Below are 17223 nucleotides of genomic sequence, written 5' to 3' on the forward strand. Positions count from 1 at the left end.
TGACCCAGAAGTACCAGAAAGGGTTACTTTGTGCAGACGCGCAAAATGATGTCATGCGCATGTGCAGAAGCGGCGAATTGTGACCCGCGCGTGCGCAGGTGCAGGTTGTGTTCCTTTCAGGTTGCAAAAGGGGCTCTGGAACGGATCCCGTTCGCAACCAGAGGTACCACTGTGCTTGCCATTTGAACTGATATTAAAAGGAGTTAACGCCTTGAAGAATGTAGAAACAGTGTTAATTCAGATGTCCCCCCACCCTTTGTGGTGAAGAACCCTTGATGGGAGTCATCTCATTAATCTCATGTGGTAGCAGCTGATATGGACCACATTAAAGGAAGCTTTAGGTACAAAAGATGCAAACAACCCACAACCCATTTTCTTTCTTCATGTGGATTTTGGGCTCGACTTCTGTGCTGCACGGGAAACCACTTTTAAAGTTGGGGTAGGTTCCTAAAGCAGCTTGTAAAATGTCACCTGAGGCTCTTATGCAAGGAAAGGAAGTCTGAAATCTCTCAGTGTTCAAGCAAAATAGCCTTTTGGACCCTGGCCCCAACCTCCTCTGCAGATAGGAGTTTTGAGGTAGTGCCTTGCCAAACTTTTTAGGAAATGCATTTCTACTTCCCATGTGTGCTAAAGAAAAAAGAAAAAAGATTGTCACATTGCTACTTGGGATATGAACATAATTAGCTCTCTTTCGTGTTAATCTGTATACCGTCATTTATGCCAGTGCCACTATTAGGAACAGTGCTTAACTCAGCTGGATTTTTCCTCTCTCTTTTCAGATTTTCTATTTTGTACATACGTTGTTTTGTATATACTGTATATGATGACTTCGGTGGGCAGTGAACGTACCCGGGGCACTCGAGACAAAGCGCAGATTTCAGCCACGCAGCTGACACAACCACAGAAACCAGTAGTACAGGTAGGGATGTGGACATTCTGGATCCATGTATCGGTAATTCTCAACCTGTAAGAATTAATCAAGATCAAGCAATGATGTCGAAAATACCGTTGCTCAGTGGGTTTATACACATGACAGCCCATAAGATTCATCTTATCTACTTGAATTAAGAGTGCTTACCATCTAGGATTGCAAACCCGTAGACTTTCAAATTTTGCTCTAACTAAAAGTTCAAATTTTACTCAAATTTTAAATGAATTTTAAAACTTTTTTTTAAAAAAAGGTTTCTGTATCTCACATTTCAGAACTGCCAATGGTGAATGACACAATGCCCAGTAATGTAACTGGATCAAAAAATCATTATTCATTACTTACACTGGCAATATCACAGCTTGACTTATTATTTACTAGATTTTTTAAATGTGGGTTGTAAAACTGGTTCTTACGTTAGAATTTACAGTTTTGGGGGAATATTCTCTGGAGAATTTTCTGGCAGGGAATATTCTCACCTTACATCACTATGCCTAACTGTTTAAAGGTTGCTTTCTTAGTTGTATTGGTTAAAAGAATTCAGGGTTTGTAGATTAGGGCAGTGTTTTTCAACCTTTTTTGGGCAAAGGCACACTTGTTTCATGAAAAAAATCACGAGGCACACCACCATTAGAAAATGTTTAAAAATTTAACTCTGTGCCTATATTGACTATATATAAAGTAATTCTCTTGAATAGGAATCAAATAAACACAAAGAAAGTATTTTATAATTACTTTATTATGAAATAGTAAGTAAACAGAAATATGAAAAATTATAAAATACTTTATTCAGTGTGCAACCTGGGCCTGTTTGGCTGAACACAAAGCTGATATTCTGGCTGGAATCGAAGAAAGACACACACGTAGCTCTTCGTCAACAGCTCTCAGTCTCTCTCTGTATTTAGTTTTTATAGCAATCATGTTTGAAGAGCTCATCTCACACAGATATGTAGTGGAAAATGGGAGCAATGTCAAAATAGCTTTGTTTGCCAGAAGAGGGAACTCCTTAGCAGTATCCAACCAAAAACTGTCCAAAGGTAGATCAGCAAATCTTAGCTTGAAACCACGATTTTGTCTCAGTTCAGTTAGTTCCTCCTGCTCCTGTAAAGTCATGTCCTTTCCACCAACTGATGCTGAGCTATAAGGGTCCCTAACCCAGTCAAGGCATTCAGTGGAGACTGAAGAGAAATAAAATGACAACTTCTCCGGTCCTCCTGGTGACTCGAGTCGCGACGTCTTCTTCTCTCCGCTGCTGCACACACTGTGCTCGGGCGGGAAGGAAGTCGGAAGATGATGTCCTACTGTGATAGGTCCAGGCTGGAGTCTGGACCAATCACAGCCCGGACATCAGAAAAGTGGAGGGTGTCCCCCTGAGGAGCGCCAATCGGCGCCCCTGCTGGCCGAGGGTGGGGTCAAACCCCCCCCTACCCAGGACACAGTCCGGCGCCCGCCTAGTGGGCGAAAATTTGAATTTTTTTTTTTAAATCTTTCGAATTTTTCAATTTTTCCCATGGCACACCAGGCAACATCTCGCGGCACACTAGTGTGCCGCGGAACAGTGGTTGAAAAACACTGGATTAGGGCTCATAATAGGCCATGCACCTGAACAGTGGTTCCTTTGATAATTTAGATAAAACTTAACAACTTTGTCTTGTGTTCAGTGCTAAATTATCTGCTTTAAGAACTGTTCTGTGAGGGATCGCCACTGGTTGTTTTTTTCTTATATTTGCCTGCAATCTGGAGTTTGGGCTTGTTAGATAGGAAAGGATGCCTCAGTGTTTCTTCCCCTTGGAGTTAAAAATAAAACAAGAGGGGGGAACCAGTAGACTTCCAGGTGATGTTGGACTCCAGTTCCCATCCACCCTAGTCAGCACGGCCAGGGGATGATGGGAGTTGTAATTCACCTGTATCTGGAATGCCGCAGGTTCCACACCCCGGAACAAAAGAACAAATTGCAGGAGACTCAAGCATTTGGGGAAAATTTTGGCTCTGCGTGTGTATTTCCATAACCGATCTGTTTGTGCTTCCCAGGCAACAGCGGAACAAATTCGCCTTGCTCAGATGATCTATGATAAGAACGATGCCGACTTTGAGGATAAAGTGAAACAGGTATATGTTTTCCCCCTGTCCCTGGTGAGTGGGCGGGTTGGCTTTCATGGACTAGTGCAGAATACCCTTTGCTACTTCAAGCCTGGTTCAAGTCCACTTGCTTACTAAAACTTCAGCTTGAATAATAATAATTGTGAACTGTATTCAGCTAAGTTTCAGTCAGAGTAGACTCATTGAAATTAATGGCCGTGATTAACTTGGATTCATTCATTTAACTTGGATCCATTCATTTCAGTGGGTCCACTCTGACTGAAACTTAGCTGAATACAGCGCTATAACCAGGCCCATGCAGAGCTTGTCTGAGGCCTGGGGCAACTTGTATTGCTACCCACTCAGTGCCTTTGGGATGGTGTGTGTATATATATAATTGTAGGAATATTTTTAACCTATTTTTCCGCTTGTTGCCTGGACTCCCTTTGTTGTGTTATCAAGGTCTCTTTAATGTGACTCATATATTTGTGTTTTTTTCCAGCTTATGGAAGTGACTGGGAAGAATCAGGATGATTGCATAGTGGCTCTACATGACTGTAATGGAGATGTGAACAGAGCAATCAATATCTTGCTGGAAGGGAACTCTGACACAGTAAGGACTCTAGATCCTTTTCTTAAGCCTTGAGAGTAGCCTTGCCCGAAGAGTTAAAACATGAAGACTTCCTGCTTTTCATTGGGGAATGAAAAGCTGTGGCCAAGCTAAGAAAGATGTCAAATACTTAGGTTTTAGAAACAACTTTGTTATATGTAGGTTTCAAAAACCTTTAAAACTAATGAAACTCTGAAATTGGCCCCCAGCTCACTCAGTTAACATGTATCTTAACTGGAAGAAATTCAGTTGTCTTATCACTGGCAAAAGAAATGATTTCTAAACAGATGTGAGCCCTGTTGTCAAGAATTTTCCAAGAAATTAAACACTGGAAAGAGCTGGTGAATTTTAAGTAGCCTGAGGTTACAAAGTGGTGCCTTGACTTGTCACAGCAATAACATCTCTGTGTATCAATTTCTGATGCTCTTTAGTCTTAGGTAATAACATTACCCCATAGCACACCAGTAGAGGTGACCAGAACTGTATAAACAGTATTCTAAATGTCGTTACACCATAGATTGTAAATATTATAATATTTAAAGTTTTATTTTTCAGTTGCTTTCCTAATGATCCCTGTTTGGAGAGGTGCTTTGGGAACATTTCAGTCTTTTTGTTTTAATATCCCTGAACAGTTTAGTATCATCATCAGACCTGGCCACCTCACTGCTCAACCCTAGCTCTAGATTGTTTATGAACACGTTAAAAAGCACAGGTACCAATACTGATCCTTGCAGGACTCCACTTTCAACATCTCTCCATTTGGAGGACTGTCCATTTTTTCCTACTCTGTTTCCTGTTACTTCACCACTCACTGGTCCACAAGAAAGCCTCTCTTCTTATTCCATGACTGCTAAGCTTACTCAGTCAGGAGTCTTTGGTGAAGTATTTTGTTGAAAGCTTTTGGAAAGTCCAAGTGCATTATGCCAACTGGATCACCTCTATCTATATGCTTGTTGATACTCTCAAAGAATTATGAATAGGTTCATGAGAGAGGACGTGCCATTGCAAAAGCCATGCTGGTTCTACTTCCTCAAAGCTTGTTCTTCTTTGTGCTTTGTTATTTTATCTTTACCAATACTTTTCATCAGTTTTCCAGTTAAGTATCTGAGGAACAAGTTGCATTTTCTTAGAAGTTCAGCAATTACACATTTGAGTTCTTTGATAACTCTCAGGTGGATGCCATCTAGGCCTGGTGTTTTGTCAGTTTTTATTTTGTCTGTTAGGCCTAGAACTTCATCCCTCATCACCATTATCTGCCTCAGTTCCTTAGACGTGGTTCCTGCAAAAGTTTGTTCAGGTACTGGAGTCTGCAGACCAGGCTTGTGAGGATCCAATTAATTTTACTAGAACCCTGAGATCCACCAGCCAAAGCCAGGTATAAAATAGTGGCAGGGAGGGGGGCAATAACCTCATAATTCAGGAAAAGGATTCTTTGTAGGGGATTCCTCATTTTGAGCCCAGGAAATTGTTTTCAGTACCAGGACTGAGCTTACACTAAAATCTGTTCTCCCCCATAAATTCACCCCCCCAGCCACTTTTCTTCAGCTCAGCAGCCTAATTTAGAAGGGAGGAAAAGGCCTTGTTGTTCTTATTAAATAATTTGGTGTCAGAATCCTTGCTGATCCACTGCAAATCACTGCAAATTTACTGGTAGAACCCTAATGTTCCCCTGTTTTACTATCTACCTTCTGCCCACCCCTGTTTTAGAATGCCACGTGCTAAAAAGCAGTCCACTGTAATTATCACCTAGATTCATCTTTCTTGCTACCAGTTAGAATTTCTGATGCAGTTTTTTTCAAACAAACAGGATATTGACCCTGGGTTTGGAAAGCCTGGAAGTCTCTTAAGTCTAAAGGAGCAGGTGAACTGGAGGTCTGCCCTGGAAAACTGGCAAAGCACTTAACTTGTGTACCTGCTTAGGATGAATTATCCCTGACCCTTGATACCTGCTACCAGGGTTCTGTAATGTGCAAATGCTCAACTGGGGTACTCAAAAGTAACTTGGACTACTCCAGACGTAACACGGACACTGGCACCAGAGTCTGCAATAAACCCAGATGCCAACTTTGCTGCCACATACACCCGGACAACACCATTACTGGCCCCAACAACATCACACATACCATCTCGGGACTATTTAATTGCTCATCGTCTAACATTGTATATGCCATCAAATGCCAACAGTGTCCCTCAGCTCTCTATATTGGACAAACAGGCCAAACCTTACGCCAAAGAATAAACGGACATAAATCGGACATCAAGAATCACAAGACAGAGAAACCAGTAGGAGAACACTTCAATCTCCCAGGACATTCTATACAAGATCTCAAAGTAGCTGTATTACTACAAAGGAATTTCAGAAATAGACTGGAAAGAGAAGCTGCTGAATTGCAACTCATTACCAAACTTAAAACCATGGAGAGACCTGGTCTGAACAAAGACATTGGATTCTTATCTCATTATACATGACAAAGCCATTTTTCACCTTCTCACCCCTTGCTTTTTCCTGTAAGACCTATTGCAGTCGTTAAGAGTCGTCAACAGGCTCATCTCAGCTATCTGCCAACCACCCATTCCCACCACCCTTCTGAGTAATACCCCTCCCCACCTTCTCACTATATAGAAGGATCTGGCAACTTCTGTTTCAGTGTATCTGAAGAAGTGTGCATGCACACGAAAGCTCACACCAAGAACTAACTTAGTTGGTCTTTAAGGTGCTACTGGAAGGAAAAATTCTTTTTGTTTGGACTACTCCTGCATAGGACTGTGTTTGAGGTTTTAAAAAATAAGGCCCCAAGAAAACTAATGCTTCCAAATTTACCTTTTCCTTTCTTCCCTAATTCCAGTTTTGCTAGTTATGGAGGACAATGAATTGTACGGGATATTTTTAAGCTGCTCCCCCCACCTTTATTCTGGGAACTGTTAGAAAATGGAATGGACTACATAGGGAGGTTGTGGACTCTTATTCATTGGAGGTTTTTAAGCAGATGTTGGATGACCATCTGTCATGGATGCTTTAGATGGGATTCCTGCATTGCAGGGGGTGGACTAGATGACTCTCGGGGTCCCTTCCAGCCCTACATTTCTGTAATTTTTCAACCACCTCTCTGGCTTCTGCGATATTAGTAGGCATTGCCCCCACACACTCAAGTACCTGTTTGCAACATGAGGTGTAGGAACTTGCTGCTTTCTTGAAAAATAGGAGCTCAGATTCTCTGGAAGCTGAATTCTGTGTTCAGCAGCTTATACTCCTCTACTATTTCTTCTGCCCTGTAGAATTTCGATAAGAAATCAGCCCCACTTCTGACCTTTGTGGCTCACTGTGTATAGAATGAGGGTGGAGAGCTCTCTGCCTGCTTTATTACGATAAAACAAGAAAACCCATCACTATATGTTTGTGAGGGACTGTGATGCCCTCTTGAGCTTACTATCTACCTTTTGAATTGGGACAACAGAGACATAAGTCTTCTTCATAGTCTCACTCTCATATGTGGAGTGAGACTGTACATTACCTAAATCAGGACTTTCTAGAATAAAAACAGCTGGTATTTCCTCCCCGTCATATTCTGGGCTGATTTGCACACTGTTAGGGGTGGAACCTAAATCTCATTCCCCACCCCAACTGCTCCATGAGCCAGCATCAGAGGGGATTCTCTTTCCTTGGAACATAAGAAAAGCAAAAGCTTTTTGGGCCTCTTAGTGGGTGTAGGAAAGATTCATTTAGGTTCTCTTTTGCTTGCTGGCAAATTGGCTATTGAGTTGGGGGTTAGGGAGAGATGATTATGGTGGAAAGCATTTTGGTAGTCAAGTCACTTTGATATGTACATATATTTTTCTTGGTATATTTTGCTAGGATTTATGCTTTGTTCTTTGACCAGTCCTGGCTGGGCCAGGATATTCCCCTTGTAATTCAGGTGAAGCTATGCAGATCAAGCAAATACCTGTATGTTACATTCATTCAGAATTAATAATTGAGTGACAAAGCTCTGGGCATGTCTTTCTCAAGCGAAGACTAGCCTGGCACCAACTGGATTTTCAGTCGTTATTTATATACCACCATTGGCAGTGTCAGACTGATCTCCTCCTTCTGCCTTCTCCCTTCACTCCCTTCTCATTTGTGTCTTGTGGAACAGCATCTCATTTTTGTTTGAACTGATATGAGACATTTTTGGAGACAGTATTTGCCTGGAAAGTGGATAAAAATAAAGTACAAATTAGTCCAAAAAAGCAGCAAAACTCACCTCCCCGCCCGCCAATTCTTGCTGCTTAACCGGCATACGCATGTGCCACAACTCAAGAACCAATAGACAAGATATTCTGGGAAATTTCCCCCTTTATCGTTGAACATTGTGAGTGTTGGCAGTTGTTGCAAGACTTGAGCGGTCAAAAAAATCCCCACTTCCACCATCCATGGGGGCCACATGAAATGAGACAGCAGAGTACAACGGTAGGGTTTTGTACCCTAATCAGTAATGCAGGAATGTGTCTCAAGACGAGTTGGGATACAATACCAAAGTCAGTCATGAGATATTAGCATAGCTCAGGTGCATCTGGGCTACACCCCCATGCCCCTTGTCCACTGGCCATGCTTGCTGGGGGATGTTGGGGTTTATAGTCCAACAATATCTAGAGACCCAAGGTTACGGAAGGCTGATATAAGAGGGTGGGGAGGCAGATTTCAGTTCTGGGTTCCAACCCCTTCTCAGACACAGTTGTACTGGTGGTCGTGGGCAAGTTGATACCTGCTTATGAAATGGGCCTAAATATGTCCTGCCTTAGCCATTAATAATAAGGAAAGAGGCTATGAGCCAAACACCTACATGGTATTAAACATGTGGTTTAATGTTGTATTGACTTAAAAAAAACAAAACAGCAGCCCACCTCTGATACTATTTGGCATGAGTGATAGCTTCACTCCTGTGCCAAATAGCCATGGATGAGAGGGGTGATTTTAATCAGGACTATAGTATTTTGGGGTGGTTGTGTATTTAACCCCCCTCCCTCTTCCCTGAGGTCTGGATCTTGATTTGCCTATTTACAGTTTAAATAAATAAGTAAATAATGTTAAGACCCTGTTTTAATGTCACGAAGTTTGTCCCTGTAAAAATGCTTTGCCATTAAAATGCCACAGGGATTAATTCCGTTCCAAGGATGCTGGATTAGTGTTGATGGTTTCTAGGCTTTGCAGGTGCCCCCGAGGGTTTGTTTGACAATGGACCTTGCATGTCTGAAGGGCTGTAAAGGGTTCCCATAGAGCTTAGAGGTTTATACTGGAAGATATTCTCAAGGCAGTCTTTAAACCCCTTTTGAATTGTTCTGTGTTTTCCTTCTCCACCCAAATAGACTTCGTGGGAGACAGTGGGAGGAAAGAAGAAAAGTCTTGGAAAAGAGAGTTCAGAAAACAAAGAGAACAGAGAAAAGCGAGGGGACAGAGAAGTGAGCCGTGGACGGGGAAGTTCCAGCAGACGAGGAAGAGGGGGCAGCCGTGGTCGAGAGTGTAAGCGCAGGCACCTTGCTCCTAGGAACGCGGTTGCCTTAGTTTGCCTTTGCGTTCACAGAGGAGCGTGTTGTGCTTGAGTTGCTTTGTTGTATGTTTGCAGTAGAGCACTGGGGGAAGAACCACAAACTGTGCACGCAGAGCTGTTTCTCTTCAACAAAAGGATTTGCCTAGTTTGGGTACATTTTATACGGCCGTGAGAACCTCATACTGGCTTGGTTTAATGACGCTTTTCTCCCCTTCAAACAATAATAATTATAATAATATTGGGGTGTATTTTCTGTATTGAGTATGCGCACGTGAAAAATGTCTGAAAGCTGATCAAATATTTTAATTTTGGGCACTTATAGCCCGCTCGCTCTTCAACCTCAAAAGAGCTCTTAGAGCTGCTCACAAATATTCAAAAACAGCAAATGCTCATCACTCTTAAAAACACACTCTAAAAGAGCAACACAGTATAAAAACAAGGCCAGTGCCGTGCATATTGAACACAGAGTCCTAAAATATATAGCTAGATAAAAGGAAAGACATTTTATATTCAAGGCAGGAGCTTGTGGAAAGATTTAGGCATGATATCATCAAACCATTTATCTCTGTAGGCTTCTCAGTGAACCGAGGCTTCAGCTAACAGGCAGAGTAGCACCTGCAAGTCCAAATCCTTGCGTCTTGTTAGGACCCCTCGCCCTTTCCATTCTTGCTGTGTGATTCTGTCTCCTGCGCAGTTGAAAAACAAAAAGTCTGATTGAGAGGGCAAGCATTCATATTGTATATAGTAACCTTTTGCTTTCTGTATCTCTCCTCCAACATCTAGTTAGAGTAGAGGAGAATGGAGTGGATAACAGCCAAGGAGAGAGGCCTTCTGATCGTGGGAAACGTAGCAGAGGGAGAGGTAAGACAAACCTATGAATATTTTTGTTTTCCCTTCTCCTTGAAAAAGGAACCTTGCAAGAAATAGCTTCTGTTAAGAGCCCTCCATCCTCCAACCCTGTGCTCTACTTGCCTGATAATTCTTTTTCTTGCCCCTAAAGGGCTGCAGGACTTGTGAGCCATGCAGGTAACCATCTAGCCCAGTAGTCTGTTCTCACAGTGGCCAACCAGTGTCTAGGGGAATCCTGTAAGCAGGACCTGAGTGCTGTTTGCATTTTGTCCATGTGAATGTGGCCTAACTACTGGCATAAGCACTAGGATCTTGGTGCTTCCTGCTTAAGAATATCCTGGAACATTGCTGAAAACCAGCACCACCTTTGCAGTTGATGCAAGATAAGCCTGAAATACTTTCAGCTCAGGGAGTATCTTTAAAAAAAAACATCCAGAAGAATACCCTGCTGTATTTCATAGCTGAAGCATGCCATCACCCTTTCACATGTGGTTTGTATTGTAAACTGTGTTCATGTCAAGGGCATGGCCTAGTTAAATGCTGAGGCTTGAAGACTGATAGCTTCTGCCTGCATTTTTAAGCTTGTACCTGCACTTTTAAACATTTAATCCATTTTGCATTTTGGGTCCAGTTTATCACCCTTGGTTGGTGTGTTGGTGGCTCTTCCAGACCACATGATTAAAAGCAGCCTTTGTAGAATTCAGGAAGCAGAAATGTGTTTGGTTAGGATGTCTTCAGTTCAGTGTTTCAAAATAGTGCAGCTGTGAAGATGTTGTCCTTGTAGACTAGTGATAACAGTGTAGTATTTTAATAGATGGAGAGATTGTTTTGCTGGAAGACTGCAAAAAGAACAAGCAGGTGGGTGGGGGGGCTTGTGATGAGATTGTGGGTACAGGAGGAAGGGGTTTGTTTGAAGTAAAACTTTTCTTATCCTTTCCTAACCTGCTCACATCCCAGCTGGCCAGCAGACTTCTGTAATTTTAGCTGGCTCATAGTACCAAGCTTTCATGCAGAGGGGCCAACATTAGAGTAAGAGTCTGGGGAGAGTGTATAGTTCCCTAGTTATAGGACTGAAGACCATATAAGTCGGTCCTGGGGACTGAGGCACAGTGGGTGAGGGTGAGAATCATTGGATCCTAACCTACAAGTTGTAGAGAGCTTGCAGGTTGGAAAATAGGTTTCAGGGCCTGGCTGAAATCTCATATACTTACTTATAGCTTCAGTATTGACATATAACAAAGGGGTTTGTTTTCAAACTGGATCTAGCATCTTTAAAAGATAACTCTCCCCCAGTCTCCTTTTCTTGCAGCTGCAGGGTAAAAGAATAAGTTCTCCCCCATCCCATTTTATCCCCACAACAACCCTGTGGGCTAGGTTATGTGAAGAGACAGTGGCTGGTCCAAGGTCACTCTTCATGGCTGAGTGGGGATGTCAGCTCTGGACTCCCAATCCTCTAACCACTGCACCACACTTCCACCATCAGGGTTTCCCTCTAGGTATTTATGAAGAGGATAGAAAAAGAGTTTCTTTTCTGCTGTCATGTTGTCTTACTTCCTTGTTTAAGAAGAGAGTGTGCTGTTTCTGAAGGCAATGAGAAGAGGAGAAATGGCTGAACCCTACTATCTCAAGTTGACTCCCTCTCCTGAAACCTTGGGAGCTGAATGTTCAGCTTATCCACCTTGCACCCTTAAATGAGGCTCTTTCTTTCCCACAGGATTTGGACGTGGCAGAGGAAGAGGAGCAGGGAGGTTTTCAGCCCAAGGCATGGGGTAGGTTCTTTACACCATGTCAGTGAAAGAAAATATATCAGCTAAAATAGGACCTGTCAACGCTGCTTAACTTTGTATTAAAGAAATTACACAGATCCATGTAATGGAGAATCTGTTAAATGTTTAACTGTATTGAGAGGACTTATTGACTCCCTTCGTCCTGATATCAGGAAACTTTATAAAAGTGAGGCAGTGGAAACACCCAAGTCCTTGTGAAATGGGTGCCTTCACTATTACAGCCTGACAGGGAAACTCTTGAGTAATTCAGCAAAATTTGCAGAGGCAGAGAGGGATTGACAACCTCAAGCAGCCGATTTGTTGCCTGAGGTAAGCATAAACCCAAGATGAGAATTAGTTCTATCACATTGTCCCAGGAATTTAATTAAAACACACAGAGTCACACTCTCTCTCTCTCTCTCTCTCTCTCTCTCTCTCTCTCTCTCTCACACACACACACACACACACACACACACACACAAAATGCTGAGTGCAAGCTGGGGCATTGTAATATTACTGAATAGTAAGGTTTTTTTTTTGTTTTGCCAATCATATTATTATGCATTATTATTATTATTTCCAGAAAAACATCTGTATCTAAACAAAATATTATGCTATTAATATATTCATAGCAGAATTATAACAATCACTTAGGTACAACTGTAAAATTATAGTGCATTGTGAGTCTCTAACAAGAAAACCTCACAGGCGCTGCAATTAAGACATGTACTATTTGAGCAGCATATGCACAATTGCATTTCGCAACTTCATGGATAGCACAAAATGGTTGTGTTATGTTGCTGCTAATATGGGGAGGGTGCCCTTGAAGATACTTTGTAGATTCCAAAATAGCACTTGCAGGTGCCTAATAGGATTTGGAGATACAAAATTGCAAAATCAAAATCAATGTTAAGGGGTTTAAATAATCTGAACGTAAAACTTAACCTGGACTGCAGTATCTGTTGGCCTTGTGTTAAGAATTTTTAGGGCACCATGGAAGAAATTGACATCCAAATCAAAGAGTCTGTTAAATAAAAAAACCAACCAGCATTGCCTTAGAAAGTATGAAGGTTTCCTAGCTGTGCTCTTGAGGTATTCATAGGCACGGCTGTTGTGTTGGGAGCCTTTTTTCTTAGCCTCAGAATTGGTGACTAATGGTGGCTGTTATATTAGCTGCCCCCCCCCCAAAGTTATATTAGCTGCCCACCCAATGCACATCTGGTGAAGTGGGCTCACCCACTGAGGTTTAAGGCATGATAAATATATTTAAGATGCTGCAAGACCCTTCTTTGTTTTTGGTGCACCATGCTTACCCCCTGGGAAGTCACAATCTCAGCACTGTTGGAACCATGAGCAGAAGGTGTTTTTGCCATCTAATGTAGGCAGCAGGGCGTGGCGGATAAGGAGTTAAAAGGACTACTGGAGCTCATTCACCCCAACTCTACTCCAGCTGAGAGTTTCTGAAATTACATCCTCTGCTGGCAGTAGGTGGTGGTTGCTCCTTGGCACCATCTGGCAGTGTCAAATTAATCGCACATTCGCTCATTCACTTGCAACGACTCTCACTGTGCAGTTAAAAACTTACCAACCTTGGCACTCTTTCCTGCTTCCCTCATGGTACGCTACAACATGAGCACAGTCAGTCTAAATGATAGTTTTGAGGCACAAGCAGACATGCTTTTAAGAAGCACAGTAGTGGCTAAATTGCCCCTCCCCTCCATGTTTTCGGAATGCATTGAGATCAGGGATTTGTTGGCCTCCTCACTGTGTATAGAAGGCACATCCAGCTGTACAGGTTTATTCAGTGCAAGGTTGCTCGCTCTTTGTTATTCCATCCCATGTTTCCTCAGCTGTTGAGTTCTCCTGTTCAGATAGCTGTGGGATCTCCCAGTTCAGATATTGCTGCCTTTATGTGACGAGAAGAGCTGGGTGGGAGTGCGCAAGGTCACAGATATTGCTGCACGCAGTGAGGAGGGAGTATATTTTATTTAAACTGCTTTATAGCATGTTGTTTTACAGTATAGTCTACAAGGTGACAAGCATATATATAAAATGCAACTCAGATCAATAAAAGACCATGTGGAAACACCATTAAAGTGACTATACCAAAATAAACAGCTCATATTATTATTATTATTATTATTATTATTATTATTATTATTATTAAATTTACATACAGTAAGGCTGCAAATTTAACTTGTGCACATTCAGCTTTGTGCATGTTGCAAAAAAAATAAAAATGGAAATAAGGTGGGTTTCCAGGACAATTGACTTTGACCATTCCACCTGCTGGGAAGTTTTTAATGTTTGATGTTTTAGTATGTTCTGATGTATACTGTGAGCCGCCCAGAGTGGCTTGGGAAACTCAGCCAGATGGGCTGGTATAAATAATAAAACTATCATCATCATCATCATCATCATTATTATTATTTGACTATACATGGTTTTGGCTTTAGATGTGATCCCTGGAACATAACACTCGCATAAGTTGCATACTTACATGCCCAAATGGCTTCTAAGCCATTTTATAATATAAGCAGAAGGACCCTAAAGCTGTCTCTCATTAAAATTAATTTGTTATAAATGTTTTAATGTGCCTCTGCAGTCAACAAAGTGGTAGCAGGATGGAAGGGCAAGGGAATGTCTCTAGGAAGGTTTATCACAGCCTAGGTACTGTCACTGAAATGGCCCTTCCTTGTTACCTGTCTGACCTCCCAAGAGTGGGGTATAGGATGATTATTCCAGTGAACAAGTCAAATATGTTGACCATATAACACCAGCCTTCTGAATCCCACCCAGAAGTGCACTGGCAGCTAATGAAGATGTTTTTAGTTTCCAGACCATTTTATAAAACAGTACAGTGAGGTTGCTGCCCTAATGTCTATAGGCAGGGAGCTCCAAAGCGTAGGGCCTGCCACCCTGAGAGACAGTGGAGAACAAATATTATATGATACTGGTTAAAAGCGCAAGTTCTGTACAGTCTGCACAAACTGCAGTTTCCAGACCAACCATAGGGAAACTGTGGCGCATTCTATTTAGTTAGTAATAGCCATTTAAGAAATTGATAGGAAGCTGTTTTTTTCCCACCCACCTATCTTCTAATCCAGTTTTAGCAATGCTAAAGAAGGGGTTTCTTTTATGATTGCTGGGTGTGCATGTTCATAGTGGCACTTCCCTATTCCAGACTTCTCTGGAAGAGCACATGGTTTGCCTGGACAAGACCCTACAGTCAGTGCCCTCAACTTCCCAGAGAAGTGTTGCCCGTTGAAAGAGGCAGTGTTAGGCTCGACTGACCAACGGTCTTACTCTGTCTAAGGCAGGTACACAAGCTCATCTTTCTGTATATTTCTGACTTTCTCAACTCTCTTGACCTGTAGGACGTTTAACCCTGCAGATTATACGGAGTCTTCTGCTACAGATGGCTTTGGAACAAAAGAATCTTGGGAGTCTGGGCAGAATGAGGCAGATGATGGAACAGGTGAGGCAACACTACCAAAGATTTGAGAATGACAAATGTGCCAGAGTTAACATTAGCAAAAATATTACTATGCTTATTCCTAATGATAATGTGCTTCACCTGGGTTACAACAGTAAAACACAACATTGTAATGTGCGCATGTGCATGTCCTCGCAGGATATAGATAAGAGGTTTGGGCTTCCAAAACTGAAGGCAGGGAAGTGCCTTCGAATATTGTTGCAATTGTGTTGCTGATTCTGATCCTTTATCTTAAAAAGGAGGCTTTCTGTGGCCACCTTTGTACTACAGTGGCAGAGGAAGGGATTGGGACCACCTCAGTAAGAGAATTCTGTGTGTGTGTGTGTGTGTGTGTGTGTGTGTGTGTGTGTGTGTAAAAGAAGCTCCTTAGATTTTGTGTTTGCTACACATCCTGCCCTTCCGCAGTTTTGGATTGGGCTTGGCTCCTGTAGTCACACTGGGCTTCAGAGGTGCCCCAATGCAATGGCAACCTCCCTACTCCCAGCTCCCAACTGATTTCAAAGGCTCAGTGCAAGATCAGGGCAAGTCCTTATGAAGAAAGTAGAAGCTCTGTCCTCTTTTTCTAAGATGTTGGCAACAGGTGGGACCTAGCTGTGACAGAAGACAATTTTACACATGACCTGAATAGAAACTTAGAGGGCACTGCTTGAACTGTATGGTACAATCTGGCTTATGCTGCTCTTGAGTTTTCCTTAAATGCAACAGTGGGGTTTTCAAAATAAATTGTAGGGAAAAAACGTTATGCTCCCTAATCTTTGCTCTGCCAGCTTTCATCTCTATCCTAAAACACTGCACCATTGATGACAGCATCAGCAGATGGATGCCCTGAGCGTTGGGAGGCAGATGTGGGCTTGTTTTGAGCTATTTCAGAAAATAATAATTCTGTTGAATTTAGACAGTGTTAATGGAGGATTCATTAGGTTGGCTGAAAGCTATCATAATAAGTATGGTAATTAATATCTTGCAAGTTTTACCCTAAACTTCTATTTCTTTTCACATGGGTTTCCAGTTAGCGATGGATCTGTCAAGGGGGATGTATGGCACCAGGAATTGTGGGTTGATTGTCTTTTCTCTCCTTTATTGCCATAGGAGCATGGAAGAACACAATAGAAGAATGGACTGCTGAAGACTGGAATGAAGATGTAAGTCTGTAATTATTGGGTAGGCAGGAACACTGAATTCATTCTCTGATCAGCCAGTGCCACTTCCTTCTGAATGAGCTACCTAGAACGTTTTGCTAGTTTTTGGGACACCTTGTCTTCAATGTTGCCTGAACTTTGACTAATTTTAATCCCGATATATTATTCAAATGTCTCTTTTCAAAAGAACCTTTGCTGCAGCAGGGCTGGCCAAATCTCATCTAAGCTGCGTTGTAAAGATTCTTTGGAAAGAAATGTTTGAACAGTATCCCAAGTTCAGTGTGAGTCTTTATGGTAAAAGCAGGACTACACAAATTCTCTCATTAGTTCTGTTGACTGAGCTACTTCAAAGGCAAGTGTGGGATATAAACTGAGCAAATAAATTAAATGTGAGAAAAACATTTCCCATTTCCCACTTTGCTCCTTCACGTCCACTCTACTTCTTCCTTCATGGAAAGTACACAAGTAGTGTGTGAAAGGGGCACTTATCCTTTGATCATCCTTGGTAACTGATATTCTTACGTAGTTTGGGGCTGCGCAGAAGCTTTTCGGTTCAAATACTCTGTGAATTTGATGAATGATGGACACATTTAAATCTGCAACCTATCCCCGAGTTTGCTTCTGAACAGATGATTCTTGCTAAGAGGGGCTCAGTGTGGCAATGAGACTTGCAAAGCAACTGGCAACCACAATTCATCATCTGTTTGTTTCGAGGAACTTGCCAAAGTGCCAGTGAGAGATTTTTGTTGTTGTTGTTTGCTTTTGTGCCATGATTAGGCTCGCCCAGTAGCAGATTAAATTGCTTCCCAGAAGCCTTATTGGATTCTGTGT

The 17223-nt window shown here is 42.1% G+C and overlaps 1 protein-coding gene across 10 annotated transcripts in view; it reads left to right on the forward strand.

Moving 5' to 3' along the window:
• UBAP2 (ubiquitin associated protein 2) overlaps positions 1 to 17223 on the forward strand; it is a 76873-nt gene that overhangs the window by 20051 nt on the left and 39599 nt on the right. For 7 of the 10 annotated variants that reach the window (XM_083575561.1, XM_083575564.1, XM_083575559.1 and 4 more), the window contains exons 2-9: positions 780 to 919; positions 2960 to 3037; positions 3510 to 3620; positions 8961 to 9114; positions 9926 to 10003; positions 11706 to 11760; positions 15135 to 15235; positions 16343 to 16395. In XM_083575561.1, the coding sequence (XP_083431687.1) occupies positions 821 to 919; positions 2960 to 3037; positions 3510 to 3620; positions 8961 to 9114; positions 9926 to 10003; positions 11706 to 11760; positions 15135 to 15235; positions 16343 to 16395 (729 nt within the window). In that variant the 5' untranslated portion in view covers positions 780 to 820. Of the gene's footprint in view, positions 1 to 779; positions 920 to 2959; positions 3038 to 3509; positions 5635 to 6379; positions 9115 to 9925; positions 10004 to 11705; positions 11761 to 15134; positions 15236 to 16342; positions 16396 to 17223 lie in introns of all 10 variants that reach the window. The other 3 variants (XM_083575558.1, XM_083575566.1, XM_083575565.1) reach the window with 2 other exon arrangements.

The sequence above is a fragment of the Podarcis filfolensis genome, assembly GCF_964270895.1.
Source record: "Podarcis filfolensis genome assembly, chromosome: 11".
Lineage (NCBI taxonomy): Eukaryota > Metazoa > Chordata > Lepidosauria > Squamata > Lacertidae > Podarcis > Podarcis filfolensis.